Source organism: Mixophyes fleayi, chromosome 3 (assembly GCF_038048845.1).
Source record: "Mixophyes fleayi isolate aMixFle1 chromosome 3, aMixFle1.hap1, whole genome shotgun sequence".
In the NCBI taxonomy this organism is placed as follows: Eukaryota; Metazoa; Chordata; class Amphibia; order Anura; family Limnodynastidae; genus Mixophyes; species Mixophyes fleayi.
The window spans coordinates 340823487-340841014 of record NC_134404.1 but is presented as its reverse complement, the minus strand read 5'-3'; the positions used below and the strand labels follow the sequence as shown (position 1 = coordinate 340841014).

Here is a 17528-nt window from a genome sequence, read left to right as displayed (position 1 = left end):
ATGGTGCTGGATTTCCTGGGGAGGGAGGTCCTTATGGAATCCAAAACCCGCGAGTTCCGCCAAGGCAACAATTACATTTTGCCTCACTTCATATCCGAGGACGCGCAAAAGTACAGAGCCGGCTCGCGAGCCTACTCGGTTCCCCAAAGTTCGGGTTGGTTCGGTTTTCAAAAAACTGAGCCTGTGCATCTCTACTAATACATGAAGTGATGCCTGTGGTCTATCTCTAGAGCCACAATACCGTCTACAATAAAGGGCTGATTCTGTAAGTAAGAGTTTGCAACACTTGACACTTGAAGAAACCTTTAATAATACCCTGTCACCCATTTTATGTATCACCTGATCATACATGACTCCCTTATATGTCGCTCACTTACTTTTTCATCACCTGATTATTCGTTGTCCACTTACGCCTCATATACTTTATACATCAGCCGCTTATACATCGCAGTGTGTGATTTCTCCGTTGCTGAAGGACAGTACGTTTTGTTTACTGTTTCTGATATAAATCTCTCATTCTTGTATCTGATTGTGCCGAAGCAGTGTGTCTGCGTCCTCGTCTGTTTCATTCAGCAGGTCAAGATGCACAGGTTATTTATTTATATAACGTCAACATGCTACAGACCATTGTTTATTCTTCAGATGAATGCCTGCCCTGATGGATGTTACAGTCTAACTCCCTAACATCTAACATGGCCATACGCTAGCCGTGTGTTTCTGGACTGTGCATCCGAGAACACGGCACGCACATACAAAGTACACACTGGTAGCCTCCGATCCCAAGGCTCCTGCACTGGGAGACATCAGTACCACCCACTGTGGGTTTCCTCTACATGAACAAAATAACACACTGCAATTAAGGGAAATATTAAACAATGCAGGAACATTGAAGAGGGAGGATGTGATAGAGGATGGAACTATGCTGGCAATCAGTGTGCAAGTGTTGTTTACAAGTAAACATTGTGATTGTGCAAGCAAATTATGAATAGTTGCTCTGCAGCATAGATATTGAGGAGCATGGATGGCTGTGATCTCTGTGCTGGACCTGTAGCTGTAGGAGAGTCACTGTGTACATTATCTGCTGCCAGCGATCCGTAATATTAACTTGTACCCATCAGCCAGGAGGAAAGTACCGTTCCTGCTCCAAGCAATCTTATCCCTCTCTCTCATTCCCCTGAATGCTGGAAAATGCCTCTGATTGTCACCGTTGTGGTGGTAAGCCAGCACAGCAGCCAGGAACCAGCACACTATGCCAACATCGTATGTGCATGCTGTAACTATACGTATCTGGAGCAGCATCTCTCTTTATACCTTTAAGCAAGCTTCTTGTGCCACGTGACCCGTCCATCTCTGGGAGCAAACAGGGCAATGCGGTCTGCGATCTACGTCCTGTTTGCCCAGAGTTACAGTGTGCAGAATGTGTGATCTCTGGCACCACGAGACATGGCTCCTTCTTTATTTATTTAGGTGTGGTGGCTGCGCTGGGTGGGTCGGTAAAAGCTCTTGTGGCTTTGACTTGTATCCATTTCTTGCAGTCCTTGCCAAGCCTGCCATGCTTCAGCTGAGCTCTGTGTCTGTGTCAACCCAGTTATTACAGCTATGCTCACTTTCTCCAGGAGATATGGAAATACCGTGACTATACCCTGATCTAAATACAGACAGATGGATTAAGCTGCGTGTCTGGTAGAAGAGTCTGCTCTTATCCTCTGCTTTATAATTTTCGGTCCTAAGTCCAGTGCAAACTTGGTGTATTTTCATGGCCACTTGTCTATCACAAGTTATGTAGAAGGTCTCCTCCGAAGAGCAAGTCTTACACAGTACAACACATTTATATCAACTCAGTATGTCACACCTATCAGTGCCTGCTTCCCAGCTCCTTCACTGAAACTTTACCATCGTTCGGTAATTGGGAATGACTACATTCCCAGCACGGCATTGCTGGCAGGACATTCTGGGAATTATGGTTCCACAACAGCCAGAGAACCAGACGCTGCCTGCCTCTACATTAAACCTTTGTATCAGTGGTTGCAGCATTATGCTGTGATGATATACTGTAGTTATATAATATTAGAAATGCTAAGGCTCGGTTTTCCCGAAAACCGAACCTCCCCAAGCCGAGCCAGTTCAATACTTTCCTGCTTCCTCGGAACTGAATCGAGGCAAAACATCATTGTTGCCTTGTCGGATCTCGCAGGTTTTGGATTCCATAAGTACCTCCCTCCCCAGGAGATCCAGAGCAATTGCTCACACAGAAACAGGGGTAGCAGTGTTCTTGTCACTCTCCAGTCTCCAGTGACATTGCTCAGCGCCATTGCTCACACAGAAACAGGGGTAGCAGTGTTCTTGTCACTCTCCAGTCTCCAGTGACATTGCTCAGTGCCATTAATCACACAGAAACAGGGGTAGCAGTGTTCTTGTCACTCTCCAGTCTCCAGTGACATTGCTCACTGCCATTGCTCACACAGAAACAGGAGGGGTAGCAGTGTTCTTGTCACTCTCCATTCTCCAGTGCCATTGCTCATACAGAAACAGGTGTAGCAGTGATCTTGTCACTCTCCAGTCTCCAGTGACATTGCTCAGTGCCATTGCTCACACAGAAACAGGGGTAGCAGTGTTCTTGTCACTCTCCAGTCTCCAGTGACATTGCTCAGTGCCATTGCTCACACAGAAACAGGAGGGGTAGCAGTGTTCTTGTCACTCTCCAGTCTCCGGTAACATTGCTCAGTGCCATTGTTAATACAGAAATAGAAGGGGTAGCAGTATTCTTGTCACTTGGCAAAAATTGACTGGAAAGTAATGTTATTGAGGTTAATAATAATGTAGGAACATAAAAAGAGCCAAATTTTAGTGATTTTAGCAATTTTTATTTTGTTATTTTTTTTTAAATACAGAACCAAAACCAGAACACGTGAGTGCGGTTTTGTCAAAACAAAAACCAAAACACGAGGTTAATACAGATCCAATACCAGAACCAAAGCCAAGGCACAGGGGTCAGTGAACATCCCTATAAGATATAGACATGTTCCCCTTTAACAAACCCTCTTATTAATATCTTTGTGTGCATTTTATAAAGCATCAATCTGCTATATGAGGTAATTGGAGCCGGGATACATCCCTCCTTGTGACGCAGGTTAATAAACCCTTCTGCGGAGTGAGAACCTACTTAAGTGAAGCTTTGACAACAGGAATCCCGTAGCAGCCGCTGTGTGCAGAGAGACACTGAGCAGGTTTCCTATCAGACTGGAGCCAAGTCACTGCAGCTCTCTCTATGTACATTACCGTATGCCAGCTCTGTGTGATGGGGGCGACCCGTCCTGTTTATTTCTCCTGGAAGCTTCACCTAGGTCCTCTGAGGTAACAGCCCTGTATATAATCACCGGGGCTTCGCTGTGCCATGAATACCCTGCTCCCGAGTCCTGTTCATTTCATCACCTGGACGTACAGTGTGTTCCTCACTTGTATGGGAAGGATGCAGCTGGCTCTATGAGTTCTACTAGTTCTAGTTCTAGTTCCGTCAGGTCTGCGGGTGATGGGCGCCCACCCGGCTCTGCACCTCTTTTTACTACCCTATTACATAAATATATTCCCTATTACATAATTGCACCAGTTCATAATTAATGACCTATAAATCCTGGATTTCTAAATAGTCTTTTGGGTTTTTTATGAACTGGAACTATGGACATGCCAGGGGTGACCAGAAGTCAAGGGACACATTTTGTTACTTGCCACGAGAATGCGTTTGCCTTATATACTGGTCGCCAGAATGAACTCTGTTTGTTATACTGGTCAGCAGAGCGTGTTCTCCTTAGTATATTGACTGTTGTTATGGCATGTACTTTATATACAGGTCACCTTTACACATTGTCACACTAGTCCTTAGAATGGCTTCTGCTTCTTTATACTGGTCATCAGAGTTGGCTCTGCATGTTATACCAGTCACCAGGACAGGCTCTGTGTTTTATACTGGTCATCGGAGTTGGCTCTGCTTGTTATACCAGTCATCAGAACAGGCTCTGTGTTTTATACTGGTCATCGGAGTTGGCTCTGCTTGTTATACCAGTCATCAGAACAGGCTCTGTGTTTTATACTGGTCATCGGAGTTGGCTCTGCTTGTTATACCAGTCACCAGAACAGGCTCTGTGTTTTATACTGGTCATCGGAATTGGCTCTGTTTGTTATACCAGACACCAGAACAGGCTCTGTGTTTTATACTGGTCATCGGAGTTGACTCTGCTTGTTATACCATTCACCAGAACAGGCTCTGTGTTTTATACTGGTCATCGGAATTGGCTCTGTTTGTTATACCAGACACCAGAACAGGCTCTGTGTTTTATACTGGTCATCGGAGTTGACTCTGCTTGTTATTCCAGACACCAGAACAGGCTCTGTGTTTTATACTGGTCATCGGAATTGGCTCTGCTTTGTGTACAAGACACCAGAACAGGGTCTGTGTTTTATACTGGTCATCGGAGTTGGCTCTGCTTGTTATACCAGTCACCAGGACAGGCTCTGTGTTTTATACTGGTCATCGGAGTTGGCTCTGCTTGTTATACCAGTCATCAGAACAGGCTCTGTGTTTTATACTGGTCATCGGAGTTGGCTCTGCTTGTTATACCAGTCACCAGAACAGGCTCTGTGTTTTATACTGGTCATCGGAGTTGGCTCTGCTTTGTGTACAAGACACCAGAACAGGCTCTGTGTTTTATACTGGTCATCGGAGTTGGCTCTGCTTGTTATACCAGACACCAGAACAGGCTCTGTGTTTTATACTGGTCATCGGAGTTGGCTCTGCTTGTTATACCAGTCACCAGAACAGGCTCTGTGTTTTATACTGGTCATCGGAGTTGGCTCTGCTTGTTATACCAGTCACCAGAACAGGCTCTGTGTTTTATACTGGTCATCGGAGTTGGCTCTGCTTGTTATACCAGTCACCAGAACAGGCTCTGTGTTTTATACTGGTCATCGGAGTTGGCTCTGCTTGTTATACCAGACACCAGAACAGGCTCTGTGTTTTATACTGGTCATCGGAGTTGGCTCTGCTTGTTATACCAGTCACCAGAACAGGCTCTGTGTTTTATACTGGTCATCGGAGTTGGCTCTGCTTGTTATACCATTCACCAGAACAGGCTCTGTGTTTTATACTGGTCATCGGAGTTGGCTCTGCATGTTATACCAGTCACCAGAACAGGCTCTGTGTTTTATACTGGTCATCGGAATTGGCTCTGTTTGTTATACCAGACACCAGAACAGGCTCTGTGTTTTATACTGGTCATCGGAGTTGGCTCTGCTTGTTATTCCAGACACCAGAACAGGCTCTGTGTTTTATACTGGTCATCGGAATTGGCTCTGCTTTGTGTACAAGACACCAGAACAGGCTCTGTGTTTTATACTGGTCATCGGAGTTGGCTCTGCTTGTTATACCAGTCACCAGAACAGGCTCTGTGTTTTATACTGGTCATCGGAGTTGGCTCTGCTTGTTATACCATTCACCAGAACAGACTCTGTGTTTTATACTGGCCATCGGAATTGGCTCTGTTTGTTATACCAGACACCAGAACAGGCTCTGTGTTTTATACTGGTCATCGGAGTTGGCTCTGCTTGTTATACCATTCACCAGAACAGGCTCTGTGTTTTATACTGGTCATCGGAATTGGCTCTGTTTGTTATACCAGACACCAGAACAGGCTCTGTGTTTTATACTGGTCATCGGAGTTGACTCTGCTTGTTATACCATTCACCAGAACAGGCTCTGTGTTTTATACTGGTCATCGGAATTGGCTCTGTTTGTTATACCAGACACCAGAACAGGCTCTGTGTTTTATACTGGTCATCGGAGTTGACTCTGCTTGTTATTCCAGACACCAGAACAGGCTCTGTGTTTTATACTGGTCATCGGAATTGGCTCTGCTTTGTGTACAAGACACCAGAACAGGGTCTGTGTTTTATACTGGTCATCGGAGTTGGCTCTGCATGTTATACCAGTCACCAGAACAGGCTCTGTGTTTTATACTGGTCATCGGAGTTGGCTCTGCTTGTTATACCAGTCACCAGAACAGGCTCTGTGTTTTATACTGGTCATCGGAGTTGGCTCTGCTTGTTATACCAGTCACCAGAACAGGCTCTGTGTTTTATACAGGTTATCAGAGTTGGCTCTGCTTGTTATACCAGTCACCAGAACAGGCTCTGTGTTTTATACAGGTTATCAGAGTTGGCTCTGCTTTATATACTGGTCTCCATTATGGGCGCTACTGCTAAAGGTATATATTTTCTGCATTTTCAGTCTATTACCTTATAGTTTACAACTGGGCTATGTTTTTGTGCCTCATTCAAGAAAAATGATGAATGTTAGTCAGTGTTGTATGGTACAATAATGCATCCTAGTCACCTTAACATAGCCTACTTCAATCCTCCCTGCGTTCAATGCATTAGTCTGTGTTTTAAAGAGTTGAACAGGGGGACCACTCATATAGAATTGTAGCAGTGAGCCACCTATTGGACAGGATTCGTGGCTCGATCTCAGAGGTGATGACAACACACAACAGAGGCTTCTCCTATCCAGTCCTATATTGGTCACCAGATATACCTGTATATGGCTAATAAGTGTTTTTCACTCCCAGTCACATATGGTTTATATCGGACCTTGACTTAAATCAGACGCCTTGTAAATGTCAGCTGGTTGGAGGAATATCGGGTACGACCAACGCTCCCTCTTGCGTTCTTATTACTTCTGCAGAATGGTGGTCATCTGATCATGAACGTATAATGAATTCATGAACCTCTCAGTAGACCCTTCTCCTGACATTCACCAAAATTCAATTACTATACCTTCCTTTCTCAACACCATAATGTCACATTTTTAAGCAAAACCGCTACAAACCATAGAATACAAAATGATGTTTGATGAAAGAAATTCACAGATTTGTATATAAATGTACCCAAACTGTGTTTTCACCTTTTATGCTCCTCTGTTATCTGAATGAGTATCACCTACTGTCCTCTGTAATTAGAGAGCTATGTTTGGTGGCTTTTAGACAGGTACTATGGTATACCTAGAATAAAATGCTCCCCCCACAATCACAGTATCTTTCGGCTTCATACTTGTTGGTATTTGGTTATAATCTCCAGATACACATGCTAGGCAGGTATAATATACATAGATATAGAGAGAGAGATACATACATATACTGCATGCTCGACTATATAGGCCATGCTGGGACTTGTAGTTCCACAACAGTTGGCGAACCACATATTGATCAAGCTTACTTTGTGGGATACCTTCCATTTATATGTACGTATGTATCATCATCATCGACAGCTATTTATATAGCGCTACTAATTCCACAGCGCTGTACAGAGAACTCACATCAGTCCCTGCCCCATTGGAGCTTACAGTCTAAATTCCCTAACACACACACACACACACACACATACACACACACACACACACACACTAGGGTCAATTTGGTAGCAGCCAATTAACCTACCAGTATGTTTTTGGAGTGTGGGAGGAAACCGGAGCACCCGGAGGAAACCCACGCATACACGGGGAGAACATACAAACTCCACACAGATAAGGCCATGGTCGGGAGTATGTATTTTGTTTTATCTGTCTTAAATACATGTCTGTGTCTGCAGTCTTAATAAAATGCTGAGTATCATCTAATGAATCTCTTCATAGGAGAAAAAATGTCTCTCGGTCGCCAGGAAGCGTTTGAAATTTTCAAGCGGGATTATCCGGACAGAGTCAGCATTGAAGACAACAAAGTCCTGCTTAAACAGAGGTAGGTTTCATTAGCTGTGACTCTGCAGGGCTGCGGTAATGCATGTGAATGGCTAGTGACCTATCAGGGAGTATTTATGTGTAGATGCCTCTTTCTAAACGTTTATGTCACAGTTTATGAACAGAATAACTGTCTGACATGTAATTAGGGTAATTAGCATATTCGCGTACATCAGCACACTGCTCTTTTTCTTCTTCCCTTTGCTTATATTATATTTCTATTTATTTACATTGATACATGCAGCTTCCTGGACATGGAGAAGGGAGAGCCTGTAATAAGATCATTCCAATATCTAATATGTGACCATATGTAACTATTTGCAGTATAAATGTAATTGTTAGGAATAGTTTTGCTTTAGATGCTAATAACTAGTGACTACAGTCGAAACATAAATATTATTTTTCAGTCTGCTGCCTCAGTTTTTATGATGACAATTTGCATATAATCCAGAATGTCATGAAGTGATCAGATGAATTACAATTAATTTGAAAATTCCCCTTTTGCCATGATAATGAACTTTATCCTCAAAGCAGCATTTCCACTGCATTTCAGCCCTGCCACAAAAGGACCAGCTGACATCAGGTTAGTAATTCTCTCGTTAACATAGGTGAGAGTTTTGCCAAGGACAAGGCTGGAGATCACTCTGTCATGCTGATTGACTTAGAATAGCAGACTGGAAGCTTTAAAAGGAGGGTATTGCATGAAATCATTGTTCTTCTTCTGTTAACCATGGTTACCTGAAATGAAACATGTACAGTCATCATTGCTATGCACAAAAAGGGCTTCACAGGCAAGGATATTGCTGCTAGTAAGATTGCACCTAAATCAACCATTTATTGGATCATCAGGAACTTCAAGGAGAGAAGTTCAATAGTTGTGAAGAAGGCTTTAGGGCTCCCAAGAACATCCATCAAGGACCGTTTTCTAAAGTTGATTCAGCTGCGTAATTAGGGGACCAGCAGTGCAGAGCTTGCTCAGGAATGGCAGCAGGCAGGTCTGAGTACATCAGAGACAGGCTGATATTCTACAAAAGGTACAGGGATTGGGCTTCTGAGGACTGGGGTAACGTCCAGAGAAGGAAAGGTGAGCGCTAACATCAGTCCTGTGTTATGCCAACAGTAAAGCATCCTGAGACCATTCATGTGTGGGGTGCTACTCAGCCAAGGAGTGGGCTCACTCATAATTTTTCCTAAGAACACAGCCATGAATAAAGAATGGTACCAAAACATCCTCCAAGAACATCTTCTCCCAACCATCCAAGAACAGTTTGGTGATGAACAATGCCTTTTCCAGCATGATGGAGCACCTTGCCATAAGGCAAAAATGATAACTAAGTGGCTCAGGGATCAAAACATTGAAATTTTGGGTCCATGGCCAGGAAACTCCACAGACCCTAATCCCATTGAGAACTAGTGGTCAATCCTTAAGAGGAGGGTGGACAAACAAAAACCCACAAATTCTGACAAACTCCAAGCATTGATTAGACAAGTATGGGCGGCCATCAGTCAGTATGTAGCCCAGAAGTTGATTGACAGCATGCCAGGGCGAATTACAGAGGTCTTCAGCAAGAAGGGTCAACACTGCAAATATTGACTCTTTGCATAAACTTAATGTAATTGTCAATAAAAACCTTTGACACTTATAAAATGCTTGTAATGTTACATCAGTATACCATAGCAACATCTGACAAAAAGGTCTAAAAACACTGAAGCAGCAAACTGTGTGAAAACCAATACTTGTGTCATTCTCAAAACTTGTGGCCATGACTGTACAGATGTATAGATCACTCACACAGTTTTGCATTGTGCTGTCTATGTGAGCTCTCGGATGTATCGCCTTTTGATGCTGCAATGTTATACTGCTCCCTGATGCTCAATGTTGCTTTGTGTTACCTCTTTCTACCATAAGTTACTCTGCAATACTGTTCAAGGATAAGGGCTAGTTGCAGGTTTTACACCCCTACTGGCTATGTCCAGGTTCCATCCGATAAGAATCGCAGCGTTGCGATAATGTGTCCACCTAGCAGTTCCTTCCTCTGTCCCATGATATTCGTAGATACTGCCTCCCATGGATGAAAGGGTTAATGTTCAGTCTGCTGATCACACAGAGCTCAGGCGTACTGTGTTTGTCTGTCTTGGTTGGACATAAAAGGCCTGGCTATGGGAGAATTGTTGACTCATGGTCGCCATGCTTATTCAGAAGAGAATTCCTTGAGTGAACCACACAGGAAATCCACACGCTGCTCCCCGGGGTAGGCTACGGGGGGGCAGAAGGTAACTGTGACTCGGGAAACCGGTGACTCATGACTTCACCTTGGACAAAATGCAATCTGAGGTTTCTTTTACCCAAAATAGAATTTTGATACTATTTACCTAGGACCGGTTGTGAGCATTCCAGGATAAGTCATTAAATAATGAAGCATTGAGGGCTTCATTTACAGTTAGGAGCAAATCTAACTAAAGAGTGAAAACGTGTAGCTGGACGTACCATTTTGTGATGTAAGGGGGGGATACATGTGTCTTCATGCAGGTAAAACATGTCTGCTTCTACATGTAGTCTGCTCATACTGGGCAGAGTTAGTGTTACACTGCACATTAGAATAGAGCAAGGACGCACCTCCCAAATTTAAATCTGTCCGCACGTTTTATATGCGCAGCACGCAAAGCCGGTACAGCTGGCGGAGTCCTTCACTGCTTGTGTCTGGGTATTAGCAGTAGAAGGATGTAGTGCTTTATGTACTGCCTATAGGTAGGCCATCATTTATTGATTCTGGTCATCTCATGAACCTACTGCTCATGTATCTGCTAAGTCTGTCCCTGCAGTACCAGAGTCCACAGTTGGTGGATAAGCCTCAATATTCTTATTTCTTTACAACCTCTTTGTTCACCCATTCTAATAAAACCCCAGGGCTGTGGCCAGGGTGAGTAACTGCTTAGCCAGGGCCTAGTCTGGTATTGTAAAATGAGTCATCTTACATGTCTAATAAATGCAAAGCTTATTACCCCGTAGCCTCCTCCAGTTTGGATTCTAAAGTCTAGTAAATAAGAAGCGTTTTGCCGGTAGCCTCCTCCAGGTCCGGGTCCAGAATCCAGGACTTATGGAGCTGTGATAAGTGTGAGTACAGAGCTCTCCTCCAATTCTGCACTTATTTTGCCCCTAAGTGTTAGCCCAGCTGTTAGGTTTGGTCTATTACTGGAGTTTCATCTATTTTTAAGCGCTGAGCATTTCATCCATTGAAGAGTTCAGCATTACGTCATTTTATATAAGATTTTATACTGAATGTTTAATAAATTACTGTTTATTAACTTACCAGATGTCAGAAAGCTAAAAACAACACTGTGATCTAACTATCCAAAAAAATACATGTTGCCTTTCTGTAGGGGTAATTATGGGATCACATTTAATATGAAATAGAGGGAATGCAGAATCCACTGAAGACTGATATAAACAAATGTTTATTTTGTGGTAAATTCTGACGGAAAGAAACGACATATTCGACTCAAACTTGAATTTGGTGATAGGAAAGACAAATATTTTGCCATATCTTTGAAGAATGACGGTGAATTTGACAGATCTGTGTTTTGGCAAAATGATTATAATTAGGGGGTAACTGTGAATTAGAGAGGAAAAAGAAGGAAGATTACTGCAAAGATATTTCGTTACTGAACATCTTCTTTACAATACTCATCTTAGGTCACGCATGAGCAAAGACGCCTTTGTGATAGTAACAGGAGTTTTAAGGTATCAGATGTGCTCTCTGGGGAGGATTTTTTGTTAAATGGGCCTGAAAAAGCATCTGTAATTGTTGCGATGACAAATGATAATTAACAAGGCAAAACCCTGTTAATTATTAAATATGCCCCTAAATTATCTAAGCCACAGAATGTACAATAACGTCTACTCCATCTAGCGCTGAACAACAAAAGGTGAGGAGTAAGGGAAGGGGGCATATTTTGGGAGATATTACAGATTACACCAGTCCTGGAGCCATGTAAATGTGTTACATCCTAATGCTCTGGAGCGACTGATTTCTAGCAGAGAATTTGCCAGGTTGCAGATATGAGACGTGATTAACTGGTCACCGTGGAAGGAGGCTGAGAACTGACAGTCACTCACACACACACAATGTCATTCATCCTAGGACCCAGATATATGCAGGAACCAGAGCTATAGGGCACATCCTATAACCGGTTATAGTGATATTAAACATCCCCTGACAGCGCGGGGGCGTCTTATACTGTCTGCGGTTACGGTAGTTTGAGTAATTGTAGTGGATGGTCATACCGAGAGCCACAGTGTTTATTTTGATGTGTTATTCTGAAAGAATGATTCATGTGTCCCACTGATACCAGTCACTTACAGGCACTTCTCCGCTTCCTCTTACACTTACTTAACCCATTCATTTGTAATACAAATCCATATGTAAAAATATCATTAGATCGGGGCTTCCGAAGAAGCCGACAACTGTCTCTATGTTTTATATACATATAGGGCATTTATATTGCCATACAGCTGGTACGATGTATAATATGGGATTATCCGAATGCTAATTTATTTCTAATCTGGTTTTATTTCAAAATATTGCCTTGCGTTGTCTTAGCAGCTGTCTATCAGGCCTATATAAGGCGTTTTTTGTTGTAGCATACAAGCCAGCCCTTGCTAGATGTCAGCCCCTATGTCTGGGAGGTGAGTGCATCTGATTGTAGCTGCATTTTACTGGTCTGCGTACGACCTGAAAATAATGAGGTGCCCTTGATGCTGGGATGCAGGCTTACAAGTTTTGATCAAAATATGAACCAATACCTATGTTTACATTTTGCTGGATACACACAGATCTGCAGGACAAGCACAGACAACAGCTGTGTTTTTATTTTGTATATCCTATTTTACGTTTTCAATTTTCCACAGATGTGCTATCTTTTTGCGAAAATATATTTTGTTTCCCTCTAGTACCAATAATTATCCTAACCCATTATAAACTTCACCGGATCCATTACCTACTAATATCCATGATCACTAGCTAACTCTTAATTAATGTACAACATATAGAAGTGATAGATTAATGTTGTTTTCCTGAAATTATCTATCTCAACCTAGTGTATTATAATTTATTCCGAGGCCTGAAAATCTCAAAACTAAAACAAATTGCTATCAGGATATATTGGAAACATTTCTTTGGTCTCACCTACCTCATTTACTCACATGGAATATTTTATTGTCAGATTCGCTGAAGCCAAATCTCTGGGAGAAGAAGTGAATAACGTGAGGAACAGAATCAGTGAGTACATTGCATATCAGTGGATAATGGGGTACAGAGTGTGCGCCCCATAGTTTAACACTTTATACAGCTCCAGACATATTGGTGTGTCACTGTTTACAATACAATATCTGAACCCGGTGTTCTGAGCACCAGGCAACTATAATAACCTGTGGCCCGCCCTGGGAATGAATGTGATCACTGCTGTTGCTTTCATTGTGTAAGTGGGAAGAGGGGGATTATTTTGTGAATACAGCTCCATTACATCTTTGTATATAAGTGGATGGAAGCAATTCAGCCCCTATTTACTGTGTTTTTGTTATGGGATATTGGTTTTTATTGGTTACTAGACCTTATAGTGATCCAATATGAAGAGGCCTCTTGTAACATTCAGTAATATTCTATATATGTAACAGTTTCCATACAGTGACAGGAGTTGGGTGTAATCACAGCATGCTATTGTTCTCTGTTGCCAGGTAATTTCACTCAACACTAGAAACGTAATTTTCTTTTCTTTTTTTAACTTTGTTGTGCTCGTGTGATCCTCCAATCTGGTGATCACCTAATGCCTCCAGAGGACCCCAACAGGAGGCCTCCTTCTTGTGCCCCATTCATCTGATATCTTCCTCCTATTGGTCCTGAATATTTATATGAGGAACAATGAATTGAGCGCTCTGTTTTCAGGGCTTCCTGTTAGATTAATGAGCCGCGTGTTTACGGATCTATTGGTAAGACAGATGAACAACTTGTATAACTGCTATCCTGAGCATTGTCACTGTTACTGCTTACACCACGTTCTTCCATCTTAATGCCAGATCTCTTTACATTGTGCCGTACAGCCAGATTAATGTCTTTCCATTACTGTCCGTCTGATCCACTCCAGATCTTGATCTTCTTGATCCCTTGTGTGTCTGATCAGTTACATTTTGTGTGTGATTACTTCTGTCTAGTGGAGTCAGTGCTGTAAGTTGGTGCTTATTCGACTAGCTTTGGAGAGTGCAATGTTCTGCTGGACTCTATACAGCCGGCTTGGCCGATCTATGGGGCATTGCAGGGGTTGTATCATGTACATGTGTCTTGTATCCAATCATCCACCACCTAATGCCCAGTTATTTCTAGCTACTAATCTGCTGAGTCTAAAGTACAAATTTTAGCTATAGGAACCGAGGACTTTCTGTCACTGCCTCTAGCAATAACCAGTATTGGGAACACTGTGAAGGGGGGGGGGGTATTGATGGTCCTGTGTTCATGCTGTAGTTGGGGGGGGGGGTATTGATGGTCCTGTGTTCATGCTTGTCCTATTCACTGCCGTTCAGCGCATGTTTATTTCCGTTGTAGTCCATGGAAGCTCTGGGATATGTTTGGCCAGGATCATTCATTGTGTGTTGTGAGAAAACCATGAATTGCATCACAAACGCTTGGAACGCATTTCATTTTCATTCAGTCAAAGAAACGCGACTAAACTCCTTACACTCGATTTACGCTTAGGCTCCAGCATTTGATGTATGTTTACAGTGTGAGCAACTGCTGAAATGCCTCACAAGGGCAAATTCCTGATCATATACAGTAAGTGCATAGAAATGCTGACTAGACACATTGTAATGTGTGAGCGCTTATTGTTTGTTACATCTACTCTCGTTAAGGGTGTATCTAGCAGTTGCAGTATACAATGGTCATCACAGACACGGAATAATACTTATATGGTGACTACCCTCTCCGATATCACACCAGCAAGACTCCTATGCATCACCTGTATGCAGTCGTGGGGTTTAAACGGGATAATCCAGATTTATCTTTTAGAGGAAAATTCATCAAGATTGATAATTTTGCTACTTTCATGACAGAAACGATTATTTCGCTAAAGCTGGGAGTTCTTGTCTTTTCTTCTGATGAAAGGAAGAATGTTCTATTGTGAAGCCAGCTGGCCACGGTCTACATTACTCAACACATGTTAGTGCCAGTGATTGTGCTCTGACATTGTTTATTCAATTAGAGCTCAATAAATTAGACGTGTTGTACAGCTATCACTTTCTGGTCGCTGCTTCTCTCTTTCGCTTTGGTTGTACTAATTTGTTATAATGTGGGATAATGGCGTATTTACATAGACATCTATCTATGAGGTCTTCTGTTCCACCAGCAGTGACAGATCTCCGTCCAAGTGAGTTAGGTTTCCAGTAGACCCGAGAGTCACATTAATGCTGCAGATGTGGTGGCCGAATACACCAATAATCTGTGGGATTATGTCCCAGATTCCTAGGATGGGGCCGTACAACAGGAGCCGGAGATTTGTCTATTGATGCAATTTTAGAAACTAAGTATAAATGGAATTGTTGAAATAAAATGCTGTGGTCACGGTGGAGCTTTGCCGCGGTGGAGCTTTGCCGCGGTGAAGCTTTGTCGAGGTGGAGCTTTGCCGCGGTGGAGCTTTGCCGCAGTGGATCTATATGGTTCTGCCCATATATGAAGATTGAGGTACTTTAGTGAGGCTGGAGACTGTGTGTATTTGGATGCGTTACTGGTTTAGCAGAACATATTTACAAATTTGCCGCAACCCTGGAGGTGGCCATTATCTGTCCCAGGACTTTGCATTTGCTCAGTTTAAAAACATCATTTAGGGAAAGCAAATTTATAAACACATGTGTATGTTAGAGAATTTAGACTGTAAGCTCCAATGGGGCAGGGACTGATATGAGTTAGTTATCTGTACAGCGCTGCGGAATTAGTGGCGCTATATAGATAGCTGATGATGATGATTATATAAATAAAATTAAAAAAAATATGACGTCAGACTCAGAAATCATCATGCTTGAAATAAAAATAGCTCCAGTGTCACATTACTGTCATTAATTATATAAATCAGAAATCAGAAAAGAAAGAAAAGTGGAATGATTGGGCCCTGGTTCTCCTGGAGGTGCGAGCAGAGATCCAGGCCTGATGTGTATCCCGTGTCCCAGAATGTAATTACTCTGGTGGCATTCAGAGCGGATAATACACCAGCCCCCCCCCCTCCCATCTGTTATGGAGCCAATTGTACAAAAACAGATTTTGCAACCATATGTAAGCAGTGTTGGTGCTGACCTCTCCTACAGCCATCTGCATCTGTTCCATGGATCCTGTACCCTGACATACTGTAGTTGTGGTACCTTCCAATAGATAATCCCTGACCCCATCACTGGAACCCAGGCTACCACCGCCGCACCGCTGAGACCCATGTTCTGACGACATCTGTATATAGGCTGCTCCGTCATGCCCGTCGTATGTATACCGCGAACAGGGGGTGAGGAGAACAAGGGGATTCACACTTTCAGATGGATGTATTGTAGGACTTGGCCTTACGTTTTCATTGCAGAATCTCCACCAGACACATCATCATAGTCCCAGTTCTGCCTACGATCAGTGAATGCCGCTAGATGCGTAATGTACAACTACGGTGTGAAATCGCAACGCAGAAGCGGAACTTGTAGTTTGTATCGCTGCCGGGTGTAATGCCGCGGGGTATATCGCTGCAGGGTGTATTGACGCCGAGTGTATCTGCTTAGATTCACACCTTTGCCAAACAGCTTGTCCCATTGTGTCGGATGATATACATACATGGCTGAAATGCTCTGAAATAACCCAGAGCACCAGGAGACCGCGTACAAGACTTATCACGAAGAGACAAACCCCTGGAAGTCTTCAGATGTAGTTTTGAGAAGACTTGCACTGTATTGAAGAAGCCAGAGCCCCTGGTGTCTTACAGAGCTGTATACCCCAAATGTTGGGGGCCCCTTGCTCACCATCACCTCCAGCACACCATGGTATCCATGACCCTCTTCTCTGTTTATAACAACACACAGTGTAATGTACGAGTGCTGACTTAATTTATTCTGGTGATTCACAGAGTCCGTTCTCAGCCCTGACCACTGTTTCTAGTAATGTAAATCAGATGTCTGCACAGATGACCAGATCCTCGTTATCCATTCCTTTCCTCTACTTCAAATGTCAATAATAAAATAATATTGCTGGGAAAATCAACAAGACAATTGGAGCAGGAAAAGATCCAGCATTGAACATTCTTTTCCCTATTTAAATTGTGTTGATTTATTTAGTGAAAATTGAGTCCAGAAGGTTTAAGTGTGTTGCTGAGCCGCAGGCTGCGTGGCGCTGTGATCCCGCGTGTAGTTATCATGCACAGGGTAGTACTGGGTTAGCCACATAGACATCAGGACAGAGAACAATTTCCTAATAAAATATCCATTCAAAAATGTAACCGTTCTCTGCCAGATCTCCAGTTTCTACATGTACATACAGGACCTCCTGGCTGACATGATTGTCAACCACACCACACAATCAGTGACTCAATTATAAAGAATTAGGAAAGTGTACTGGTTGGCTGCACACAGCGGAAGGGGCTGTCCTGTGGGCTGAATATCTATGAGAAGCCACTTACCGATTCACAATGCTAATAGTGACATCATTGAAGTTACATAGGGGCACATTTATCAATGTTC

General features: G+C 42.9%; 1 protein-coding gene across 2 annotated transcripts in view; it reads left to right on the top strand.

The window, feature by feature from the left end:
* Positions 1-17528, top strand: part of LOC142145000 (kinesin-like protein KIF6) — a 102316-nt gene that overhangs the window by 26841 nt on the left and 57947 nt on the right. For both annotated transcript variants that reach the window (XM_075204420.1, XM_075204419.1), the window contains exons 8-9: positions 7679-7781; positions 13004-13059. In XM_075204420.1, coding sequence (XP_075060521.1) covers positions 7679-7781; positions 13004-13059 — 159 coding nt within the window. The remainder of the gene's footprint in view (positions 1-7678; positions 7782-13003; positions 13060-17528) is intronic.